Here is an 18,898-nt window from a genome sequence, read left to right as displayed (position 1 = left end):
ATGAGATAGAGCTTTGTAAGTCAAACCAAAAGCACAGTTTGAGGCGACGTTCCCTGAAGAACTGTCTGATAGCCCATGGTATCTTCCAAGTTCAGGATTAGAGACGAGATCTCTAGAGGGAATTAAGAGACGCGATAGAGAGATTTCAGATACGAGAGATGATGTCGAAGGGTAGAATGACCGCGCTGGTTAGCCTCAGGATTATTCTATGTCTAGGTAGTGGGGTATATACATGCTCATAAAACTATAGTACACAGCAACACTCAGTAACTAACCAGCTATCTGCGCCTGCGCAGATCATACCGGTGCGCCGCCCTCTGAGCCCCAACAGGGCCAGGCGGATTAACAGGACCGGGAGCAGCAGGAGCACCGCTAGCGCCAGCAAGGGCAGGTACAGCAGGAGCAGCACCAGATGCAGGGACCAGACCTGGACCAGCAGCAGCAGGTGCAGGAGCAGCGGCAGCGGACACCCGAGCTGGCTGCAACGCATAACAAATCTGATGATACCCATACGCCCTCGCGAGTCCCTCAGCCGTAAGCCCCTGAGTATCCGTCGTCAAAGGATTCGGCCGTCCCCGACGATTCCCCCTCCTCACAAGCATAATCAGCTTAACCGCCTTACTCATAAGCTTTCTCTTCCGATACGCCTTCTGTGCCCCCGTCAACGTGCCATCCCTCATCAGCTCCGCAACCCTCCCATGCAACGCCTCGACAACATCATGCATAAGTGTCCCTTCCCCCCCATTAGCTCCTGACTGAACATACGTCGTCGTCGGAACGCGAATACACCGTAACAACAGCCTCAACCAGCGATCACGCGGATCTGGGAATCGCCCCAGACACGCCCGCGGCAAACGCCCCGGGTCCGCGCCCCAGGAGAGCAGCTTCCGTCTGATCACAAAATCCCTCCCTAGACTCACGGCAAGTTCAAGCGGCGAATACGCGTGCCCGTTTCGGTCATTGATACTTTCCGCCACATGCGCGCGCAGAAAGCGCAGGAAGCACGGGTGCGGGTTATGGCTTATCGCGACATGCCAGACGGTTCCCGGTAGATTCGGCGGCAGGGCCCAGGTCGCGAGATTCAGGCCACCGCCAGGGCTACCCGCGAGCCGGGTTGCGACGCGGGAATTTACATTATGTAGCAGAATCGCCGGCTATACTCATTATGCAGCGCCGCGGCATCGGGCTCTGTGCCTGGCGCTGCAACGCCAGGGGTACTGATGTGCATCCACAGCCGGCGCCAAAGGGCGTATCGTCCATAGTGCAGAATGAGATCGAGTATACTTCCCTCATCGATAAACTTCATGTTCGTGATACTGGGATGCGAGGCGCGCTGTGCTGCATACAATGCGGGTTCATCGATATCCCGGCATACGATGTCGATCATCAGGCCTGCGATCTCGTTGCCGCGCCTACTATGGTCGAATGCGTATGCCAGAAAACTCTGCCCGTTGATCGCGATGTGCGTGGGATCCCACCCGCCTTGTTCGTATAGCATGTGGAGGACGTCCGTGTGCCCGTTGCGAATCAGCCACTCGACCGGTCGATTTGTCGCCCAGATATTTTCATTTACGACGTGCGCGGGGAGACTGGGTAGGTTCCAGGGCGCTCCGGGGAGATGGCCATGCGCTATATCGTAGGTTTGCTCGTGCCAGGTTGTCAGGCGTTCGAGGGTGTCGAAATGCTGGTGTCCTGGCCAGGCGCGCGCGCGGTTCGGCTGGTTTATGGACCCCCACAGGTAGATTTGGCCTGCGAGCAAGGGGTACTCGAGCATTGCGTCCATGAGCGCTTCAAAATCTGGTTGCATGCTGAGGAAGGCGCCAACGTCTATTAGTTCCTCGGGGCTTAGGGCGTGGGCCATTTTGTTGCTGTAGCTAGCGCTGATTGCTGTTAATCTCTATGTTGAAAATGGTATATCATTAGTGATCGCAGAATCATCATAATCGGGTATGAGGAAATGCGGATCCTCCTATATTCAGCAGTCTCGTCCATGTTTGTTGGCCTGGATCACCTTTGCTCTATTTGATGTTTTACCATATCGAAACCTTTGTGATGGGTTGCTGCTTCTTGAAACATCTATTGGAACACCCATTAGAATTGGTCTTCTTTATCCGTTGCGACGGACCATACCGCAGAGTTAGGGAGCCATTGTATTCAAGATTGAAAGCAGAAGCCCAAGTAAGACAATATAGAGACATCTTCAAGGCTAAAGATACGACGAACCGTTAGGCAGAACGAACAACCCCTGAAAACGACACAGGTCGAGTTGGACTCCTACCTAGGTGCTGTGAGGGCAACGTTCTGCCTGGGAGGAACACTTGATGCTGATGAAGATGTATACCTAGGCACTTTGATATATTGCCGAGCGATGAAAAAGAAAAGATAGAGACAGCGCTCAGTGGATAATCTAAAAGAATTGATAAAATTAGGATGTTATATACTCTATTAAGATCTCAAATATATACGATATAAACAGGTAAATGACAAATATATCCCAATCCTCAGTTCTACCGCGTACCATACCGATGGACCTTCATCCTCCCAGGCCTTGGATTAACTTTTTAAAGCATAATAAAGCTGATGAAACCCATGTACTTCAGCCAACCCCAACGCCGTCCGATCATCGCAATCCACCGTCGCAGGATTAGCCGGTTCTCGGTCATTCCCCTTCCTCACAAGGACAATCAACCCCTCGGCGTGCTTGATCAGCTTGCGCCGCTGATAAACTTTCTGCGCAGGTGTTAGGTTGGTGTTCCGGGCCAGGGCAGTCAACTTGTTGTCCAAGCCCACGACAATATAGTGCAGCAGGCTGCCTCCGCTACCTGAATTCTGCGGGATACGGTTATTGACCTTCGCAGGTGTGAACGGCGCGTGGATGGCCTTCAGCAATTTATGGAGCTTTTTATCGCGCGGGCTAGGAATGTCCCTGATGTAGATCTCGACTGCCGGGATGATTCCTGGGTCCGCTTTGAAGCGCAGGAGCCGCACGATGTAATCGATGTTGTGGTTGTGAAGAACATAACAGTGCTCGGTGGGGTAGTCTTTGGCTCACGCCATGGCGTACGTCAATGTTGTCTGGCGTATGTTGATGCAGGAAGTCGGCGAAATCGAGATTGGGGTTCTGCGCTGCTACGTGCCAGACCGTCTCGTTGGGCCAGGTCAGCGTCGCGAGATTCACGGCCCCGCCGGCATTGTTGAGCAGCGACTCGGCCGTTGCGCGGTTGGCATACTTCACCAGTATACGATGGCTCTTGACTGTCATCGCCGTCAAGGCGTTGATGCGTGGCCCTGTGATGGCGTTCCAGTATCGCCGCCACAGCTCGTATTGATGTGGTTTGGGTCCTGGCGGGCCCAGTAGCAGGTCTAAGATACTCCCCGCGGGTGTGGTGGATTGCGTGACATTGTTGATCTCTGACGGTCTAGCCGCGAACGCCGGATCGGTGGTATTCGTCGCAATAGAGATGATCAGGTCTGCGATTCGTAGGGGGCGAGAGCTGAAGCGAAAGGCGCGCTCGAGGTAGCTCCGTCCGTCCACGCCGTACAGCTTTGGGTCCCAGCGACCTCTTGCAGCCAAAACAGCAAGAGTTTGACAGTGGCCGTTATCGATCAGCCACCCAATGGGCTGATTCATGCTGTCCTAGTTGGGCATCAGATCAGCCAAAGGTATGGGTCGCCCGAGAGGAGGTAGGCCTAAAGCAGGACCGGTGGCGGTGGCAGTTACTGGGTTACTAGCGAGTCTGCCGTTCAATACAGCATGTTGCGCATCATGCCAGTTTGTGAGATGCGTGCCGGATACAAAGTCAAAATGACCAGGCCAGGCGTGGGCGTTGGAGCCCAATGCAGGTGTCCTGAAGGCAGCCCCCCAGTCGAATATGCCAACTGCTGCAGCGGGGCATGCTGCCATAAGGTTCAAGAGGTCCTGGTAGCTAAGCCTCGCAATGATGTTGTCAAAGATCTCGGGGGGCAGCAAAAGCAGACCTCTGAGGCCACCTGCATCTGGGGCAAGGGCCATGTTGAGTGAATAGTGAGAATATTATAGTGCGTTTGGAACTTACAACAGGGCGATTGGAATGCCATAGCATATAAAAGCCTGTCAAACGCCAGGTATCCGTCATCAATGTGTCTATTATTGGGATTGCGCATTGTATGGTGGTAGTTTCATAGCCCGAGGGTCTTTGTTGAAGAATAGCGCCGCACGAGACAGACCATTGTGCCTCTTTGTCGGCAGAAACCGACCATGCCACAGAGAACGGGGGGGTTTCGCCATTGTAGCAATGCTTTGTTGAAAGAGGAAGGATTAGAAGCAGATGAAGAAATCAACCGAACAAGTTCCGACGTCGGGAATATGGGGCGCTCCTTTCGTCCATGTACTGCGCACTTCAGTAGAGACCGATAAGCTTTCTAATGTGGCAGGCATCACCCTATGTGGACTCCATATTTGATTGGATGTTGTATGGCTGGTCGCTGTAGGAATATCTCGATCTAGCAGCTAAACTACTTGAGTAGTCTCAATATAGTTATGCCCGGAGATCACGCAGCCGACTGCGTCCCGTCATAGAAAGGGTATGATAGCAATGGGTCGAGGCGGACATATGCTGTATGTCAACGAGGAATGGCGATGTCCAACTGAATATAATGCAGTGCTGTATACCCAGAGGACTTTGGCATTTTCCGAAAGTGACAAACGATTACATTTCGGAAATAAGATACAGGATAACATAGAATAGTGGCGTGAGGTGACACAGAAACAGTGACATTGGCAGCCTTGAAGATATCTCGGACAGCAGGTTCTTTCTCAGGAGCTGATGTCGACATTCGGAAAAACAGGAGAAGCTCATATAATCGAATGATCGGTAGATCCAAGAGTCGTTGTACAGTGATAGTGCTCTCATTCCAACAGGATGCCTAATAATACCTGGCAGGGAAATGAAACGGGGTGAAAAAAGAGAACACATAGAATGACGAAGGACGAAGAGAAGGTACCGCGGATATGGCCCTAGGCGGACGAGACTTGCGATAGAGGACAGACCGAGATATCAGTATGATCATGTACCCGTACGTTGATATGCAGGCAACCCTGACCGGAGGCCGTACGTTCATCATTTCTATAGGCCTGACCAACCTGATCAACTAGCTACGCAGCCCGCAGTGAAGCAAGATAGAAAATAAATACAGCCGACCCAAGAACATATTTAAACAACCACCCTCTTCAACTCCCGCAAATCCAACCCCCTCGAAACCCGGAAACCCAGGAACCCCTTGAACTTAAACGAATAGTAAGAGCGCGACACTCTGGCACACGGGGCCCGAGGCGCTTAATGAACCGAGCATGGCCTTTCAGTGGAGGCTGGCGGAAACACTTGGCTTTCACCTTTAGAACTTCGATGCTGACGCCGTCATAGCTGGGTGCGTGATGGGCGATCTTGCAGTCGCTCATGAACGCATCGTATTCGATGTACATGTTATGTTGGCAGTTGGTGTTCAGGCAGGTGGGATCGGGTTGACCGCCGAGGGCACGAAGGAGTCGCGTGCTGCTCCGAGGCTCGCGCGAATATGGCGAAGGGTACGGATGCGCTGGGTGCTGAGGGCGTCTGAAGGGAGAGAAGAGATTAGCTTATCTGCGTAGGGGGACGAAAGGAAAAGAATGGGGTGCGCACCAATGACATGTCCCGGGGTAGGAACACCATCAGAATGAATCAGATCGGTCGCGGTGTAGATAACATGCGCCGAGATGCCTGAACTCCTCCACACAACCAAACGCCCAGATAATCCGACAGCCCACCATGCACTGTCTAAATTGACGACGATGAGATCGCCAATACCATCGACAAGGCGCAGGTCATCGTTGTTCACAAAGTAGGTGGGTGCCGTGGTGCAATCGGCCTCCGGAGCGACGATGGCCTTGCCATTATGGTCGCTGTTGCTTTTATCTTCCATGATGCGATCTCCACCTTCTTTAGCGATGAACTGGCCAAGACGATGGTCGTTGTTGTGGATAGGCGATGCCATGACCATGACGGTGGGAGAGGAGAATACAAAGACAACGAGTCAAAGAAGACAGGACAAGAAGATAGTTGACAACACGGCGAGAACACAAGAAGAAGCACGATGGATACAGTTACGCGTAGGACTATGTGCGGAAAGAAAATGTTGGTTTTCCACCTGGCGTCGAGTATACGGGCATTGATGTGTGGGCGTGGTGGTGAGGTTTCCAGTGAATAATTCACTTGTTCATCCACCAAAGGCATTGAAATCCTTGCAGCACCACAAGGAGATTGTGACGGTCCTATTGATTAGTTGGAATCAAGCACAACATCTAGAATAAATCATCAGCACAAGTGTTAGTTTTCGCTTTTGGTTATGGTTTGGCGCACTGGGCTGCTTTGCTGGTCCCGGGATGGCGAGCAAGTTCGCGCACGCCAACCAGACAATTGGACCTGTAGCGGTATGCCTATGGTACATCAAGCAGGAATTTGGCGCCCAGCCTCTGTCGGGCTAGAGCACTGGCATGGGTCCCGATGTCTACAGACATACATATCACGCAGTGGGGAAGTGTACGGGTCTCAAGAAGCAAAACTTTCATTCGAGATGCTGCGAGGGCACCTTCGTAGATGACAATAAAATGATAAGAGAAGTCGCGGGCCCAAGACTCTACGCAACGCGCTTTATTGCTTTTCGCGGAGATCTCTGCGCACGGAACATGGCCCTGTGTTGCAATCCCTTGAGTAGTCTCGTCTATCTCCCTTTTCAAATCCAAGCAGGGTTATCGATCGGGTATAAAGAGCATGAGGCGTCGATGCAGTTTTGTGTCTAGTGACGATCATTGGGTTGTCGAAAGGCGGACAGCGTGCAGAATCTGCAAGGAAGAAAGCCAACCAGTGAGCAATTCATCAAGTAAGGTTACGGAGAACAGGCAGAAGCACATACCAAGTCTTGAACTCAGCAAGGTCTAGGCCAGGAACCGTCTCATCCAGCCCAAGAAAGATTTCCTCGAAATTCGAATAAGAGCGCCTGTGCCAATGATACTTTTCGCTACAAGTGCCATCAGTATTCCGAACGACGGCATAATACTCCCTCCATCCCCGCGGCATGATTTTCTTCGCTGGGTCGGTGATGTTGGCTAGGCTGGTCCGAGGGTGCCGTCGCGCTGAGCCACGATGATACGGGGCTTGGACGACCCGGAGCTGTGCTTTGCCCACAAACTTCTTGAGCGCCGCATTGCTTTTCTTGCGACACTCTCGTTTACAGCGTGTTCTGTCATTCCGAATACGCAATTCCACGGCAAGTATCGTCGTAATTGCGTCTTGGATTCCGGTTTCGCGGCCGTGGTTCAATGCGTCTACCAGCGCGAAAAGCTCGCGTTAGTGCTTTCTACTTCTTTTTCCACGGTAAACACAGAAGGAGGTCTTGTAATCTTGACGTACCTATTACGGACATAGGCAGAGGAAGTCCAAGCGAGGTGATCGGCCCTTCTGCGCATATCATGAGTTGCTGCGAGAGCTCCCTGGATGCATCGTCCATGTTGAAGACCCAGGCAATCCAGAGCCACCTGGTCTTCCCCGGCATCTCTGCCTCATAATTATTCGTGTTGAACGAAAAAAGAGTATTCCCAGCGATAGGCGAGTTCAATCCAGCGATACAGAAAAAGCGAGACCAATTTAGCGCAATCGTAGTATTCCGCCATCACACCAACCTTGGCGAGAGTCTCGACGGACAGCGTATTGGGAACAGCATGGGGCTGAGAATGCATTATCTAAAGGATGATCAAAAGGTCTCTTCGTTCCAGCGGTTCGCTGCCAGCTCAACGGACCCCTTTGTCTTGAATTCAACACTTTCCTTCCAGTGTCCAGTGAGAGCACGCTTGAAGACCGGGGAGGCAAGAATGAGATGAGCTGAAGATACCTGGTAGCGAACTTCGAGGGGAGCAGAAGAGAATCGATCATTTTTTTCGTATTCGTCGTCTACACTGTCTTCGCCCGCGCCTTCGGAAGGCGTTTCCATTTCCTCAATGGCGATTTCGTCCATGTCCGATTCTTCAGTGTCAGGGTCGCTTGTTATATCATCGTCAGATAGGGAGGAGAATTTTCGATTCTTTCGAGGTGCCAGACATCCGCCTGCGAACGCTGCGTCGAGGTCTCTGAGGACCAGGGTGACGTCCCCGTTGGGATCGAAGACATGTGTTACCGTCATTTGGAATTCGGGGCGCGCGGAGGAGAAGGAATCGATCAGGGCCTGAATTCAGGGAGCCAAATCACGGATAATCAACGGATTCAAAGACTATAAGCCTTGAATGAGGGAAAGAGGGGGATGATGACAAAGTGAGTGGATAAGGGAGGTGGAGAAAGTGAGGAGGAGACAGGTTGAGGTTTTCCAAGGTTGTGTTTAGAGTGAAGGACTGGCGCTTTTTGGCGGTGCTACTTGGAACAGCATTTTCCACACCGACCACCTCATCTAAGGGATTTGGATCTTAGACTAGCGACTAAATCAATCTTCGTAGTTCTGGTCTAACCAGCAAGCTGTACATTGCCGATGGGCGGATTCAAAGACTATAGAGGCAACATTTGGAATCAATTTGCGTAGATGACTGGATATACCTGGGTCTAGTAGATATCGCAGCTGAGATGTGTGATCAAGAAGAACAAGAGAAAGAGATAACCAAAGAACTAGAGCTCCCTCTTGCGCAAATTCGAAGAACAAAAAGTTTCACAAAAGCAACGAGGAACCCATTCAACTTTGCTGCCGTCGATTATCTTTTCTGCGTGCGCAGTAGAAGCCTCCTCTGTTACGCCCAACTGTGAAAAAGCAGAAGCAGCTTCGGAGCGTAGAATCCAGCTCTCTAGGTAATATGCGCCCATATAGTCGCACCATTTGGAGGAGAATATCAGGACGCAATGTAAACATCATGGGCGAGGTGGAAGCGGACGCAAACAAAGGCTCGATCGATGATCCTTCAAGGATAAGGCGAAATATGGGATCTAGAGTGAGAAACAGAGATCAGCGAGCCAGCTCGGATCTTCGCAGCCAGAGAAGGCGGGGGTATACACACTCGGCTCTGAAATCGGTGATCTTCAGTCCCGTAATAGTTTCAGGAAGGCCGTGAAACATTCTGTAGAAGCTTGAGTAGTCACATTCGTGCCAACGGTAGGGTGGGCTGTCCGACGCAATGTATTCTCTCCACTTCGCCAGCTTGAGATTTTTAGCCGAGTGCGAGAGCCCGCGCATGCTTATACCATTATATGGGGCTTCGCTCGGAAGGATTTTCTGCTCTTGGATGAATATCCTGAGCGCGCCCAGCGTCATTGACCGGCAAGCAAGGGTGCAACGATCTCTGTTGTGGAGGATCTCCGAATGCTTGGCTCTGATCTTTGTGATCACGTCATTTATGGCCAATACGCGATAGCGATTGAGGTTGTCTGCGGAGCAAGGTGGTGTTAGATGACATCTAAGAATAAGGAGACGCAGACTAGAGGTAGTCCTCACCAATTATTGCGGCGGGCAGAGGCAAACCAAGTGAGGTAATAGGCTCCTTGGCGCTATGCATGATACATGAAGAATGGCTCGTAAAATCCTTAGCCACATCAAAGACCCAGGCGATCCAAAGCCGAATGATCTTGTCGCGCAACTCCTCCTCATGAGTGTTGGTGGAGGATCCCCGCGACGCCACCTTCGAGATCCAGGCATCGGCGTACCATTGTACCAGTTTCACACAGTCGTAATAGTCGGCGATCAGGGCGAGCTTGGCGAGAGTCTCCAGGGAGACCTCCTTCGGTAGATCGTACGGTTTGCAGTGGACGATGCGGAGGAGGATGAGAAAGGCTTCTGTGTCCCACCCGGTTGCTTCGATCTCCGCCGTCCCCCGGGTTCTTAGCTCCGAGCCCTCAACCCAATCGCCCGTTAAAGCATGTCTGAAGACCGATGACGCGAGGGTAAGGTGAGCAGCGGAGACTTTGAAGCGGACTTCGTTGGGATTTTCGGAGGAGGATGTGTTGTCGCCTTGTGTCTCTGTCTCCCTGACCGAATCTGAGGGTTTCATAACCTTGTCGTCTATGGTAGAAGACAGAAATGTAATATCACTTGCTGGTTCGCGTTTTGCGTCGTTTGCGGTCTCGGCCTCAGGGGTGCGAGGTAACAAGGCAAGGGGCGCGTTCGGGTCCGTCAGCACTATCGTCACCTCCCCAATGGGGTCAAGAATGTGAGTCTCGGTCATCGTGGAGCTGCGGGGAGGCAGGTTCGAGGAGAAGGGTCTTAGATAGCTCAGGGGAGGTAAGTCGATAGTATCGAGCAATGGTGGAACTCCAGATGAGAAGTGGCTGGAGTACAGGGATGGGAATGGAGAAGGATGAAAAAGTCAAATAACTGTAAGCCTTCAATGAAAAAAGAGAGAGACGGGGAAAAGTGATGGTGAAGGGGGAGGATGGTGGGGTCAATAAGGAGGAGAACAGGGGAGGTCGAGGTTCCAAGTTCTAGAGGGAGCCGCACCCTTTGGCGATGCTACCTGGGTACCAGCAACAACTTGAGTATTGCCCGCGCCAACGCCAACCTACTCCATGGTTCGTAAAAAGAAGCTTAACGATTAACTAGCAGTCTGCATGTACACGTTCCAACCGAGTGGAATTAAATAGTGCCTGGAAAATGGAAAATCCAATTGATAGATGTCCACGTATATACGAAGAGGTGACTATAAAAGATATTCGGATAAAGACATCCAATATTGCTTTGCATAGATACTATGCAGAAAAACAAAAAACAAAAAAAGAAAACCCCTAGCAAGCCCATGCCTTCTCCTCGTTATCCTGCTTACCAAACTTCCCATTACTGCTGGAACGCTCAGTTGTGGTCCGTGAAAACGCGAGGGATCCAAGCTGCAAACTTCTAGCCGGCAGACCAGCGGCGGTTGTTGGTTCAAGAGTTGCACAAGCTCCGGTATAGCACCACACGATGCGTGCCAATAGATAAACCATCATGCTTTCCGGCACCAAGCGCGGCAATCAGCGCAAGCTTAATGATCCCGCAGCAGCAAGTGCTCAGACCATTGTCGAATCGCAGGAGCAGAAGGGGGGACATTCGATATAGCCCCATACACGTAAAGAAGGAACGCACATCACGAGAGGCGCCTAGGGAGAGACGAAGTTAGCGAAATGTAAGTCACAATATGTGCCGCAGTGTATGGAAGAGATCACCGCACGCACCCTCGATTACTTGTGTGTCTCCAAGTCGAGACCTGCCGGAGTAGATTCTATCTCAAGAAGAATCTTTTGGAAGTCCGAAGGGTGGCAGGAATGCCAAGGTACGATGCAACCGCAACTCGCTCGATGCTCCGTCCACTCTGGGGTTCTCCAAGCTTTCGCTGTTGAGATCACGCCGCTTGTGCTCAGTCCAGTGTACGAAGCGTCTGGGTGAAGGATCTTGACTTCCTCCATACGAAGACTGATGGTTCTGTACACCATAGTCCTGCAGGCAAAGGTGCATTGTTTGGAATCTACCAGCATTGCCTTGCGCTTGTCCTTGAGCCTAATGACGGCACTCTCAAGGTTCGCAAGCCGGGCGGCGTTCACTTGATCTGCCACTCGTAATCTGAGTTAGTTTCGTCGACGGTAATCAACTATTGACAAGATGGGGCGAGCGCGGTGTACATACTGATTACTGTTGCGGGCAGAGGAAGGCCCAGTGGTGTGACAAGCTCCGTAGCAAATTCTATAAGTTCCCCTGTACACCTTTTGAAGTCATCAGGGAGATCAAAGATCCAGGATACCCAGACCCACAGAGTCAGTAGCGGGCAAAGACCTTTTGTACCGCGGGAATGTGGTTAGGCTGGATATCGATGGTGTCGGTGACCTTATCCCAGTCATGTACATAGTAGTCCGCAAGAACACCGAGCTTTGCAAGCGTCTCAAGGCAGACCTGTTTCGGCAGCTTATGGGGCATTGAGTGTAACATGTACATTAAAAGCAGAAAAGCTTCACGGTCCCATGTGCTGGCGTCCAGTTCAACCTTGCCGTTTTTCTGAAACTCCGCGCTTTCCTTCCAATCTCCCGTCAGGGCTTTCTTGGACACGGGAGACGCGAGGATCAGGCGTGGCGCCGAGACGCGAAAGTAGACTTTAGTAGGAGGGGAGAGGCTGTGTTGTCTTCGCGGTGTTCGTGCTCGTTCGTCGGATTCGCCACAGAGAGATAGGTTGAATGGGAGTTCGTAGAATCAGTGGGAGGAGAGTCTTTGCCAGCGTCCGTTGCATTGGTGGTTTCGCGTGCGAATCGGGCTTCAATGTCTCTGAGCACAATGGTGACCTCCCCCTGGGGGTCGATAACGTAGGTTTTCGTCATCCGGAGGTGAAAGGAGAAGCAGCGTGGCAGAGGACCAGTAGGAAACAAGAGGCAGAGAGAATTTGAGGAGGTTGAGAGATGGTGGGACTTTGGATCATTAAGAAGAAAGGAGGACGGAGAGGAGCGAAGAGAAAGAGAGGATGTGTTGTGTTGACGGCGCAAGGGAAATCTCGCTGAGAGAATGAGCGGTTAAGGCCTCAGTGACAAACGCCCACGCCAACATTTGGCGACAGAAGAAAATGTTACTTTCATTTTTAGACCAGATTTACGCTCTTGGATTGATTGAAAGGCCTTGGTTTCTACCCTAGTGAAGACTCCAGCAAAACTCAGTTATTGGCCTCAGTTCCAAGGTTGTTACCTTGCCTAAAGGATTCGTTTCTATCCGGTCAGACTCGACTTAAAGATAGATTCTCCAAACAACAAGTTGGGGATGCTAATTTTGCAGAGGCGGAGAGACTCAGTTAAACACCAGGATAGTTTCGGTGGTCATTTAACCAAGGTGGTGATCATATTGGAGCTGTGCTGACAGCAAATTTGTGGTCGACCATCCCAAAAAGTCGTCCTTCCAATCATGTCTGCGAACAAAAAGATGATAACATCAAGAAGTGGAAAGCATTAGCCGCTAGCTGAGACCCAAATCCACTGTGTTAGATCACTCTCAAAAGCTCATCCAGGCGCTGACAAACAAAATCAGAAGCAAAAGCAGCGACGCCACACGTCGCATACAGAAAGTTCAAACTCGAACAGTGAACAAATTCCGAACCAGGTACTTGACGCAAGAAACCCGTATTGCGAAAGAGGCAGAGGGACCAGCAAGAACCAGACCGGACCATGACCTCTACCACCAAGCGCACTCATCGTCCTACGCTACTTCCCTGCGGCTCCTCCTAGAACTTATCAATATTCAACCCTCGAACAACACCCGGAAAGTCCTTCTGCGAAAAGATCTCGCTCGACGTCAAATTCGCTCTGTATCTGTCGCAGACATGGCCTCTGAGCGTCCAATCCTCCATGGAGAACGCGGCTTCCTTCAGCGCGTGCACGCTAACACCGGTGAAATTCCCAATCCCCGCGAAGATACCGTTATTCATCATGAAATGGCTCAGCATGCCTAGACGGCTATATTGGCACTTCAGGTCCGGGCACATCGCTTTGCCGCGGTAGGAGTCGTGGTGCTTTCTCACGTAGTTTGTTATGCGGCGGAGGGTGAGTCTGCGGGTGCGGTTCAGTTCGTCTAGAGCCCCGGTCAGTCAACTGAGCTCCCGGAAGATATAGCAATTAAAGAGGGTCTCTGCTCAACAATTATCCTCGCAGGAAACGGCAGGCCAAGCGCCGTGATCTTCCCGTCAGCGGTATACATGACATTCCACGACAACAGCGTGAAGTACGTCGGCCATTCGAACGCCCATGCAATCAAAAGGTACATCATCTGATAGCGCAGTTCTTCGCTGTCGGCATCGGTAACGGGTTCTGGGGCGATATGCTCATCCGGCTCGTCGGCGTAGAACAACTTCAGCAGGTCGTGGCATTGGTAGTAGTCCGCGAGCACGACAAGCTTGGCCGTGAGTTCGATGTTCGCGTCGGGGAGCTCGGGGAGCTCGGGGTCAACGGTGAAGCTGCCGTTTTCTGCGACGTGGGTCTTCTTCCAGTGGAAAAGGCGCATTAGCAGCAGGAATGCCTGGGGGTCCCAGCCTGTTGTTGTGAACTCGACGGCGCCGTTGTCGCTGTATTCGACGGCTTCTTTCCAGTCGTTGTCGAGGGCTTTTTTGAAGAAGGGCGAGCAGGATTTCAGGTCGGTGGCGAAGACGAGGAAGCGCACTTCGTCTGGTCTTGATGCGTGGCGGTCGCGGAGGTGTCGCTGTCGGAGGAATTGTCCTCCGCGGGCGCGCTCGCAGTTTCGGCGTCTTCTTCGTCAGAAAGAGGAGCGAAGGGCGCGTTTGGGTTTTTCAGAATAATTGCCACATCGCCGGCTGGATCGATAATGTGCATCAGGCTCTTCGCCGGTCCGTGGTCGAGCTCCATTTCGAGGGGCGATGCCAACCACCACGCCCAAAAATGAGTGAACGGTGATTGAGTGGGAAATTGTAAAAGAAGAATAAATGCGGAAGAGAAAAGAGAAGGCGAAAGAAAAAGAAATGGCAGGTGCTGAACCTGGAAGTTTTGCGTCGACTTGAATCCCAACTTCATCATTCACTCCCGATCCATTACAGCTGGCACATTTGACTGTGCGAAACAGAGTCAACGACATTTCAGCACCACAACCACAGAAGGTAGACGGCTATGAGCTCTCAAGAGAAAAATGAAGTATAGAAATTAAATTGTAAAATATGCTACACCAAGTAGAGCCAGTGTTCTAGGGATTTTATCCACCAAGATGCTTGAGTTAGTCGTCCACGGCCATAGTGGTACCTGTACTCTATGGTCCAACTAATCTACTATTATAGAATCGCAAATCAGTCTTATCAACAGGCAAGTGACTCGATTACTACATCGATTGATTAGCTACTGGAAAGTACGATAAAGCCAGGGCGCCGATATCTCGATTTCGCTAATGATCTCATCTAGATCTTTGATCTCTAGAGTAAAGCAGACTCTGGTAGCGTAAGAACCAAGTACCTAAAGATCCAGCAGGGGGTAGATTGAGAGTGAAAACCCTTGTACTTAGAATAGAGTATCCAACTAGTGGACGCCATTGAGGCTCGGGAATAAGGGAATGACCAGGACACTGATTTATTTGTTTAAACAGGGACTCACGCACCCGGGCATTGCAGGCACGAGTACACACCCAGTCCTTCGTCATCACATTTTCGTAAGCCTGATAAAGCATGCTGACGGCCGTTCTGATTTTGATCTCTCTCCATGAGTTTAGATCGCTGATGATCTTCTCGGGAATTGGCATGCCAAAGGCAGTGATGTGCCCGGTGACCGAATGAATTACGTCGATGGTGCAGAGGCGAAAGTGTTCCTCCATGTCAAGGAGGATGGTGGTCCAAATTGCCTTCATGCGGTCCTCGATTGTGTCCTGGAGAACCATTCCGTGTGAGAAGCACGTCACCACATGTTTCTTGATTTCAGCATCATACGTGCCGCCGTGATGGAGCGCGAGAATGGCCAGCTTCAAGACGTAATCGGGCTTCGTAGCCCTTGTTATGAGAGGACCTTCGTGGAGGATAGTCAGACATGTCGCATAGGCGATGGGATCATACGGTGACACGGTATACTCGACGTGGCGATCCAGCAGACGCTGGTTTAAGATCTGTGGCGTTCTGAATATTTTACCAAAGCTGGCCGGGCATGCCAGGATTAAGTCATAGCTTGATACACGAAATCGAGCGGCCTCATGCTGACCTGGGCCCAGGACTTCGAGTTGAGGTACATGTCAGCTTGAGTAGGCAGTTTCCCGCAACGGAAGAGAGTGGGCATACTGTGGCCTTCTGTGATGATACTAGTCTCATAGTCGATAGGGACAATAATAGTAGTATCGCCATGACGGGCGATATTCTCATTCCAACCCTTGATAGGAGGCCAAGCATCGAAAGCCGAAAATCGCGGCATGATTAATACCGCTGAAAGGATGAAAGTTTGACAGAACAGTGACTCCGAGAAACAAGGACGGAAAATGTTATGCGAAAAGAGAAGCGAACGATGCAGGCCAGTGGATAGCAGAAGCTAAATGAATGATCAAATTGGAGGCAAGTGGATAGCGAAAAACGAAGGCAGCGAGAGGTGGAGGAAAGCAAAGGACAGAGGGACCTCGGGAGAGGGATAATGTGAGTGAGCTCTCCAGAGGGAGGGGCACCAATGCCTATAATGGCCTGGGGCCAGGGCAAATGAAGCCGCTCAATGTTTGTTACCAATTGAATCACAGTCCTTTCAGAAGAAGACAAGTCTTGTAATCCAAGTATCGACTGATTGACGATGTATCTTGATGGATCGAGCAACCTAGCAGCTTAGCCGGGGCAAATGAAATGACAACCCAGACAAAAGTGAGAAGTGACAGATGAAAAGAGAGCAAAAATGGAGAACATCAAGATAGGAAAGTCGGAAGAGATGAGAGGCAGAGGAGAGTTAGCCTACCCAGTCCCCCTGTGGTGGGCAAATAGAGCAGCAGCCAGGTGAGTGAAACCCCCTTAGGCCACCAGCCTATCACGCGACTGCATTAGTAGTCAGAGGCATGGCCCAGGCCTGCTGCGCTGAGAAGTGCACTAGCATGATGAAAAACACAGTGATTGCATTTAGAAAAAGAATATTCATCATGCACCTAAACAAAGGATCTCGATGATGTCTATTAAAGTCAGGTTGAAAACCGGCGGGAGGACGAAGCCGAACAACTTGGCGATGTCCTGGTCTACAGAGCTGGGTCGACCCTTCCCTATCCAGAATTTTCAGGCAGGAAAGGAATCACCAAGCCCGCGACAAGCTGTAGAGCGAGAGTGACAGCTGTACACAATTACTGGGCGCCATCTACACTACGGACAGGCTTGCGTTTGCGGGAGCCGGCTTCCACCATACCTAGGCCAGCCAAGAGATAGAGGTGCTTGATACTATACGGATGAAGAAGGGCCAACAACATAAAAATATGCCGTGCGAAAATCCCTAAAACCTAAATGTCGATAGCCTTCTGATATCGCGGATGAACGAAGGCCAGTGCATTTGAAGTGCAGCGTCCTAGGTTATAGACGCGGTATCTTGTATATGAGGGCGTAGCATGTCAGAATAGCCAAACAATCTTTGCTCAAAGTGCTAAGCGGCTAATCAAACCCAGCACCCACTCCTGCATCCGAGAGCAACCACAAGTTCTAGTGAGCTCGTACCATTGAGGTTTCTCGAAGTCCTTACACTTTGATAGCTTCATTAAGCCCGGTTGAGGTTTTAAATTGTGTCAGGACTCGCTAAGTTACCGATGGGTGTCTAGAGCTTGAAGACGAAGCGCATTGTCGTGACTATTGATGACGTCACAGCATTCCACGCTATGTCCGTCGAAGGCGAGCATATAGCTCATTTCGCGATTATTTAGGCGGAGAATGGAATGAGAAGAGTCTGTCCCTTGCTATGAGGACACACGAAGAGTACGTTGATCAATTGTGATGAAGCCAAGTGACCTCCAAGCACAGGCAATATGGGCGGTACAAAATTCGGTCGAAGCCAACCAAGGAGAAAGACAGGATAATGAATGGGGGGATGGAGAGAGAGACGATCTTACAGGGGCAAGGAATAGCTACGGGAAACACTGTCATTTCATCGACTGGACGTTGGGGTCTCACGGAAAGCTTCCCGCAAACGGGGGTTGAAGACGAAAAAATATATATATTTACTTGCATTGCAAACCCTCTCGCATATGTAGATAGGTCATTGGCACATCGCCCCAGGACACTGAGTTATAGTTGAACTCCAACTGGCATCCCCCGTACGGTTTACAAACCCAGTCGCTGGGCCTCCGCAGCAATGATATCAGGAACCTCCTCCTCAATGCTCCTCTCCTTAGGCGTCCACCCGAGCACCTCGCGACCCCTCTGTGCCTGACCCCGCGAATTCCACCCCCAGCTCGCAGCCTCAAAGCCCGCAGGCGAATTCGTCGCCTCCTCCAGCGACAGTTGCTTGACCTCCGGCTTCTCCTTCAGGTACCCGAGCTTATGCGCCTGCTCGCCGACAAGCTTGGATAGATCGCCCCAAACATGCTCCCCGTTCTCAGCGAGGAAGTACCCCTTCTCGCCCCATATCTCCTTGTCGTCATTCTTCTTCGGATCGAGCGCTGTTTTGACAAGCAACTCGAACAACCGGCTTAGATCGTACACGTGGACGTTATTCCACCGCGCCAATCCCTTGCCGATAACAGGGACGTACTTCTGTTCCAGCACGAACTTCGCGAGCTCGTACACCTGGCGACCGCGAAGGGCAACGGGTCCCCGGCCGCGTCCGTAGATCGTTGGTGGGCAGACAATAACAGTTCTCACACTGTCGGCATGCTCAACGCCCGTCTTGAGCACGATCTCGTCGACATTGCGGTGGAATGCCTCAGCCGGGAGGTTGGTGAGTTCCGTGACACCGGCGTAGTCGTTAAACACCTTGTCGTCGTGCTCGCCATGCACCTTGCGCACCTCGCTGTCAAAGTACGTCAAGATCCCGGTTCCGCCGGTGTGGATCCAGTACCCCGGTCGGTCTTTCGAGTGGCCCGAGACAAGACCCTTGGCGATAGCATTTGCGGCGCCGACGTGGTCAGAGGAGTCGGCGGTGTCTGGATTGGTTAGTATCTTGCTTCTTCAAAGATAGACAGGTGCGGGGAAGGCGACGCATACGAAGCACAATATCCGCCCAAGCAGCCTCCTTCTCAATCTTTTCAGAGTCGCCTAGCTCGCCAATGACCACGCGGACGTTGGGGTATAATTCGCGGACGTATTTGGCTTTCTCTTCTGTCCGGATGAGCGCGGAGAATTCGAGATCGGGGTGGGATTGTGAGAGGACGTGGAAGGCGTCACCGCCGATGTAGCCAGTGATGCCGGTAATGAAGAGCTTGGTCATTTTGAGTGGTTTTTGATGATTAGGTACCCTGGTATAGCTTTCTGACGATGAGTTGGTTA

General features: G+C 51.4%; 8 protein-coding genes across 8 annotated transcripts; all 8 read right to left on the bottom strand.

Annotated features, from left to right (window-relative positions):
• Positions 1-278: 278 nt before the first annotated feature.
• BDW74DRAFT_182788 (uncharacterized protein) lies at positions 279-1,861 on the bottom strand (the record flags this gene model as incomplete). Its single annotated transcript, XM_073730347.1, has 2 exons — positions 279-1,098; positions 1,161-1,861. The coding sequence occupies 2 exons, from the start codon at positions 1,859-1,861 to the stop codon at positions 279-281; spliced, it is 1,521 nt and encodes a 506-aa protein (XP_073579182.1).
• Positions 1,862-2,553: 692 nt separating this feature from the next.
• On the bottom strand, positions 2,554-4,012 carry BDW74DRAFT_182787 (uncharacterized protein; the record flags this gene model as incomplete). The annotated part of the gene is made up of 3 exons (XM_073730346.1): positions 2,554-3,027; positions 3,065-3,637; positions 3,722-4,012. 3 exons carry the CDS (start codon positions 4,010-4,012, stop codon positions 2,554-2,556), a joined length of 1,338 nt encoding a protein of 445 aa, XP_073579181.1.
• Positions 4,013-5,481: 1,469 nt separating this feature from the next.
• Positions 5,482-6,015, bottom strand: BDW74DRAFT_182786 (uncharacterized protein; the record flags this gene model as incomplete). The annotated part of the gene is made up of 1 exon (XM_073730345.1): positions 5,482-6,015. The coding sequence occupies one exon, from the start codon at positions 6,013-6,015 to the stop codon at positions 5,482-5,484; it is 534 nt and encodes a 177-aa protein (XP_073579180.1).
• Positions 6,016-6,890: 875 nt separating this feature from the next.
• On the bottom strand, positions 6,891-7,566 carry BDW74DRAFT_182785 (uncharacterized protein; the record flags this gene model as incomplete). Its single annotated transcript, XM_073730344.1, has 2 exons — positions 6,891-7,339; positions 7,425-7,566. The coding sequence occupies 2 exons, from the start codon at positions 7,564-7,566 to the stop codon at positions 6,891-6,893; spliced, it is 591 nt and encodes a 196-aa protein (XP_073579179.1).
• A 198-nt stretch (positions 7,567-7,764) lies between these two features.
• BDW74DRAFT_182784 (uncharacterized protein) lies at positions 7,765-8,190 on the bottom strand (the record flags this gene model as incomplete). Its single annotated transcript, XM_073730343.1, has 1 exon — positions 7,765-8,190. One exon carries the CDS (start codon positions 8,188-8,190, stop codon positions 7,765-7,767), a length of 426 nt encoding a protein of 141 aa, XP_073579178.1.
• A 1,273-nt stretch (positions 8,191-9,463) lies between these two features.
• BDW74DRAFT_182783 (uncharacterized protein) lies at positions 9,464-10,207 on the bottom strand (the record flags this gene model as incomplete). The annotated part of the gene is made up of 1 exon (XM_073730342.1): positions 9,464-10,207. The coding sequence occupies one exon, from the start codon at positions 10,205-10,207 to the stop codon at positions 9,464-9,466; it is 744 nt and encodes a 247-aa protein (XP_073579177.1).
• Positions 10,208-13,207: 3,000 nt separating this feature from the next.
• BDW74DRAFT_182782 (uncharacterized protein) lies at positions 13,208-15,875 on the bottom strand (the record flags this gene model as incomplete). The annotated part of the gene is made up of 4 exons (XM_073730341.1): positions 13,208-13,532; positions 13,679-14,208; positions 15,106-15,680; positions 15,746-15,875. The coding sequence occupies 4 exons, from the start codon at positions 15,873-15,875 to the stop codon at positions 13,208-13,210; spliced, it is 1,560 nt and encodes a 519-aa protein (XP_073579176.1).
• A 1,768-nt stretch (positions 15,876-17,643) lies between these two features.
• Positions 17,644-18,886, bottom strand: BDW74DRAFT_161954 (uncharacterized protein). Its single transcript, XM_073725863.1, has 2 exons — positions 18,617-18,886; positions 17,644-18,555 (listed from the first exon to the last, which is right to left on the bottom strand). Exons 1-2 carry the CDS (start codon positions 18,837-18,839, stop codon positions 17,735-17,737), a joined length of 1,044 nt encoding a protein of 347 aa, XP_073579175.1. The 5' UTR covers positions 18,840-18,886; the 3' UTR covers positions 17,644-17,734.
• Between the last annotated feature and the right edge of the window lie 12 nt (positions 18,887-18,898).

Source organism: Aspergillus multicolor (assembly GCF_047715735.1).
Source record: "Aspergillus multicolor strain CBS 133.54 unplaced genomic scaffold BDW74scaffold_38, whole genome shotgun sequence".
In the NCBI taxonomy this organism is placed as follows: domain Eukaryota; kingdom Fungi; phylum Ascomycota; class Eurotiomycetes; order Eurotiales; family Aspergillaceae; genus Aspergillus; species Aspergillus multicolor.
Note: the sequence above shows the minus strand (reverse complement) of the source record. Positions and strands in the feature narration are given on the sequence as shown.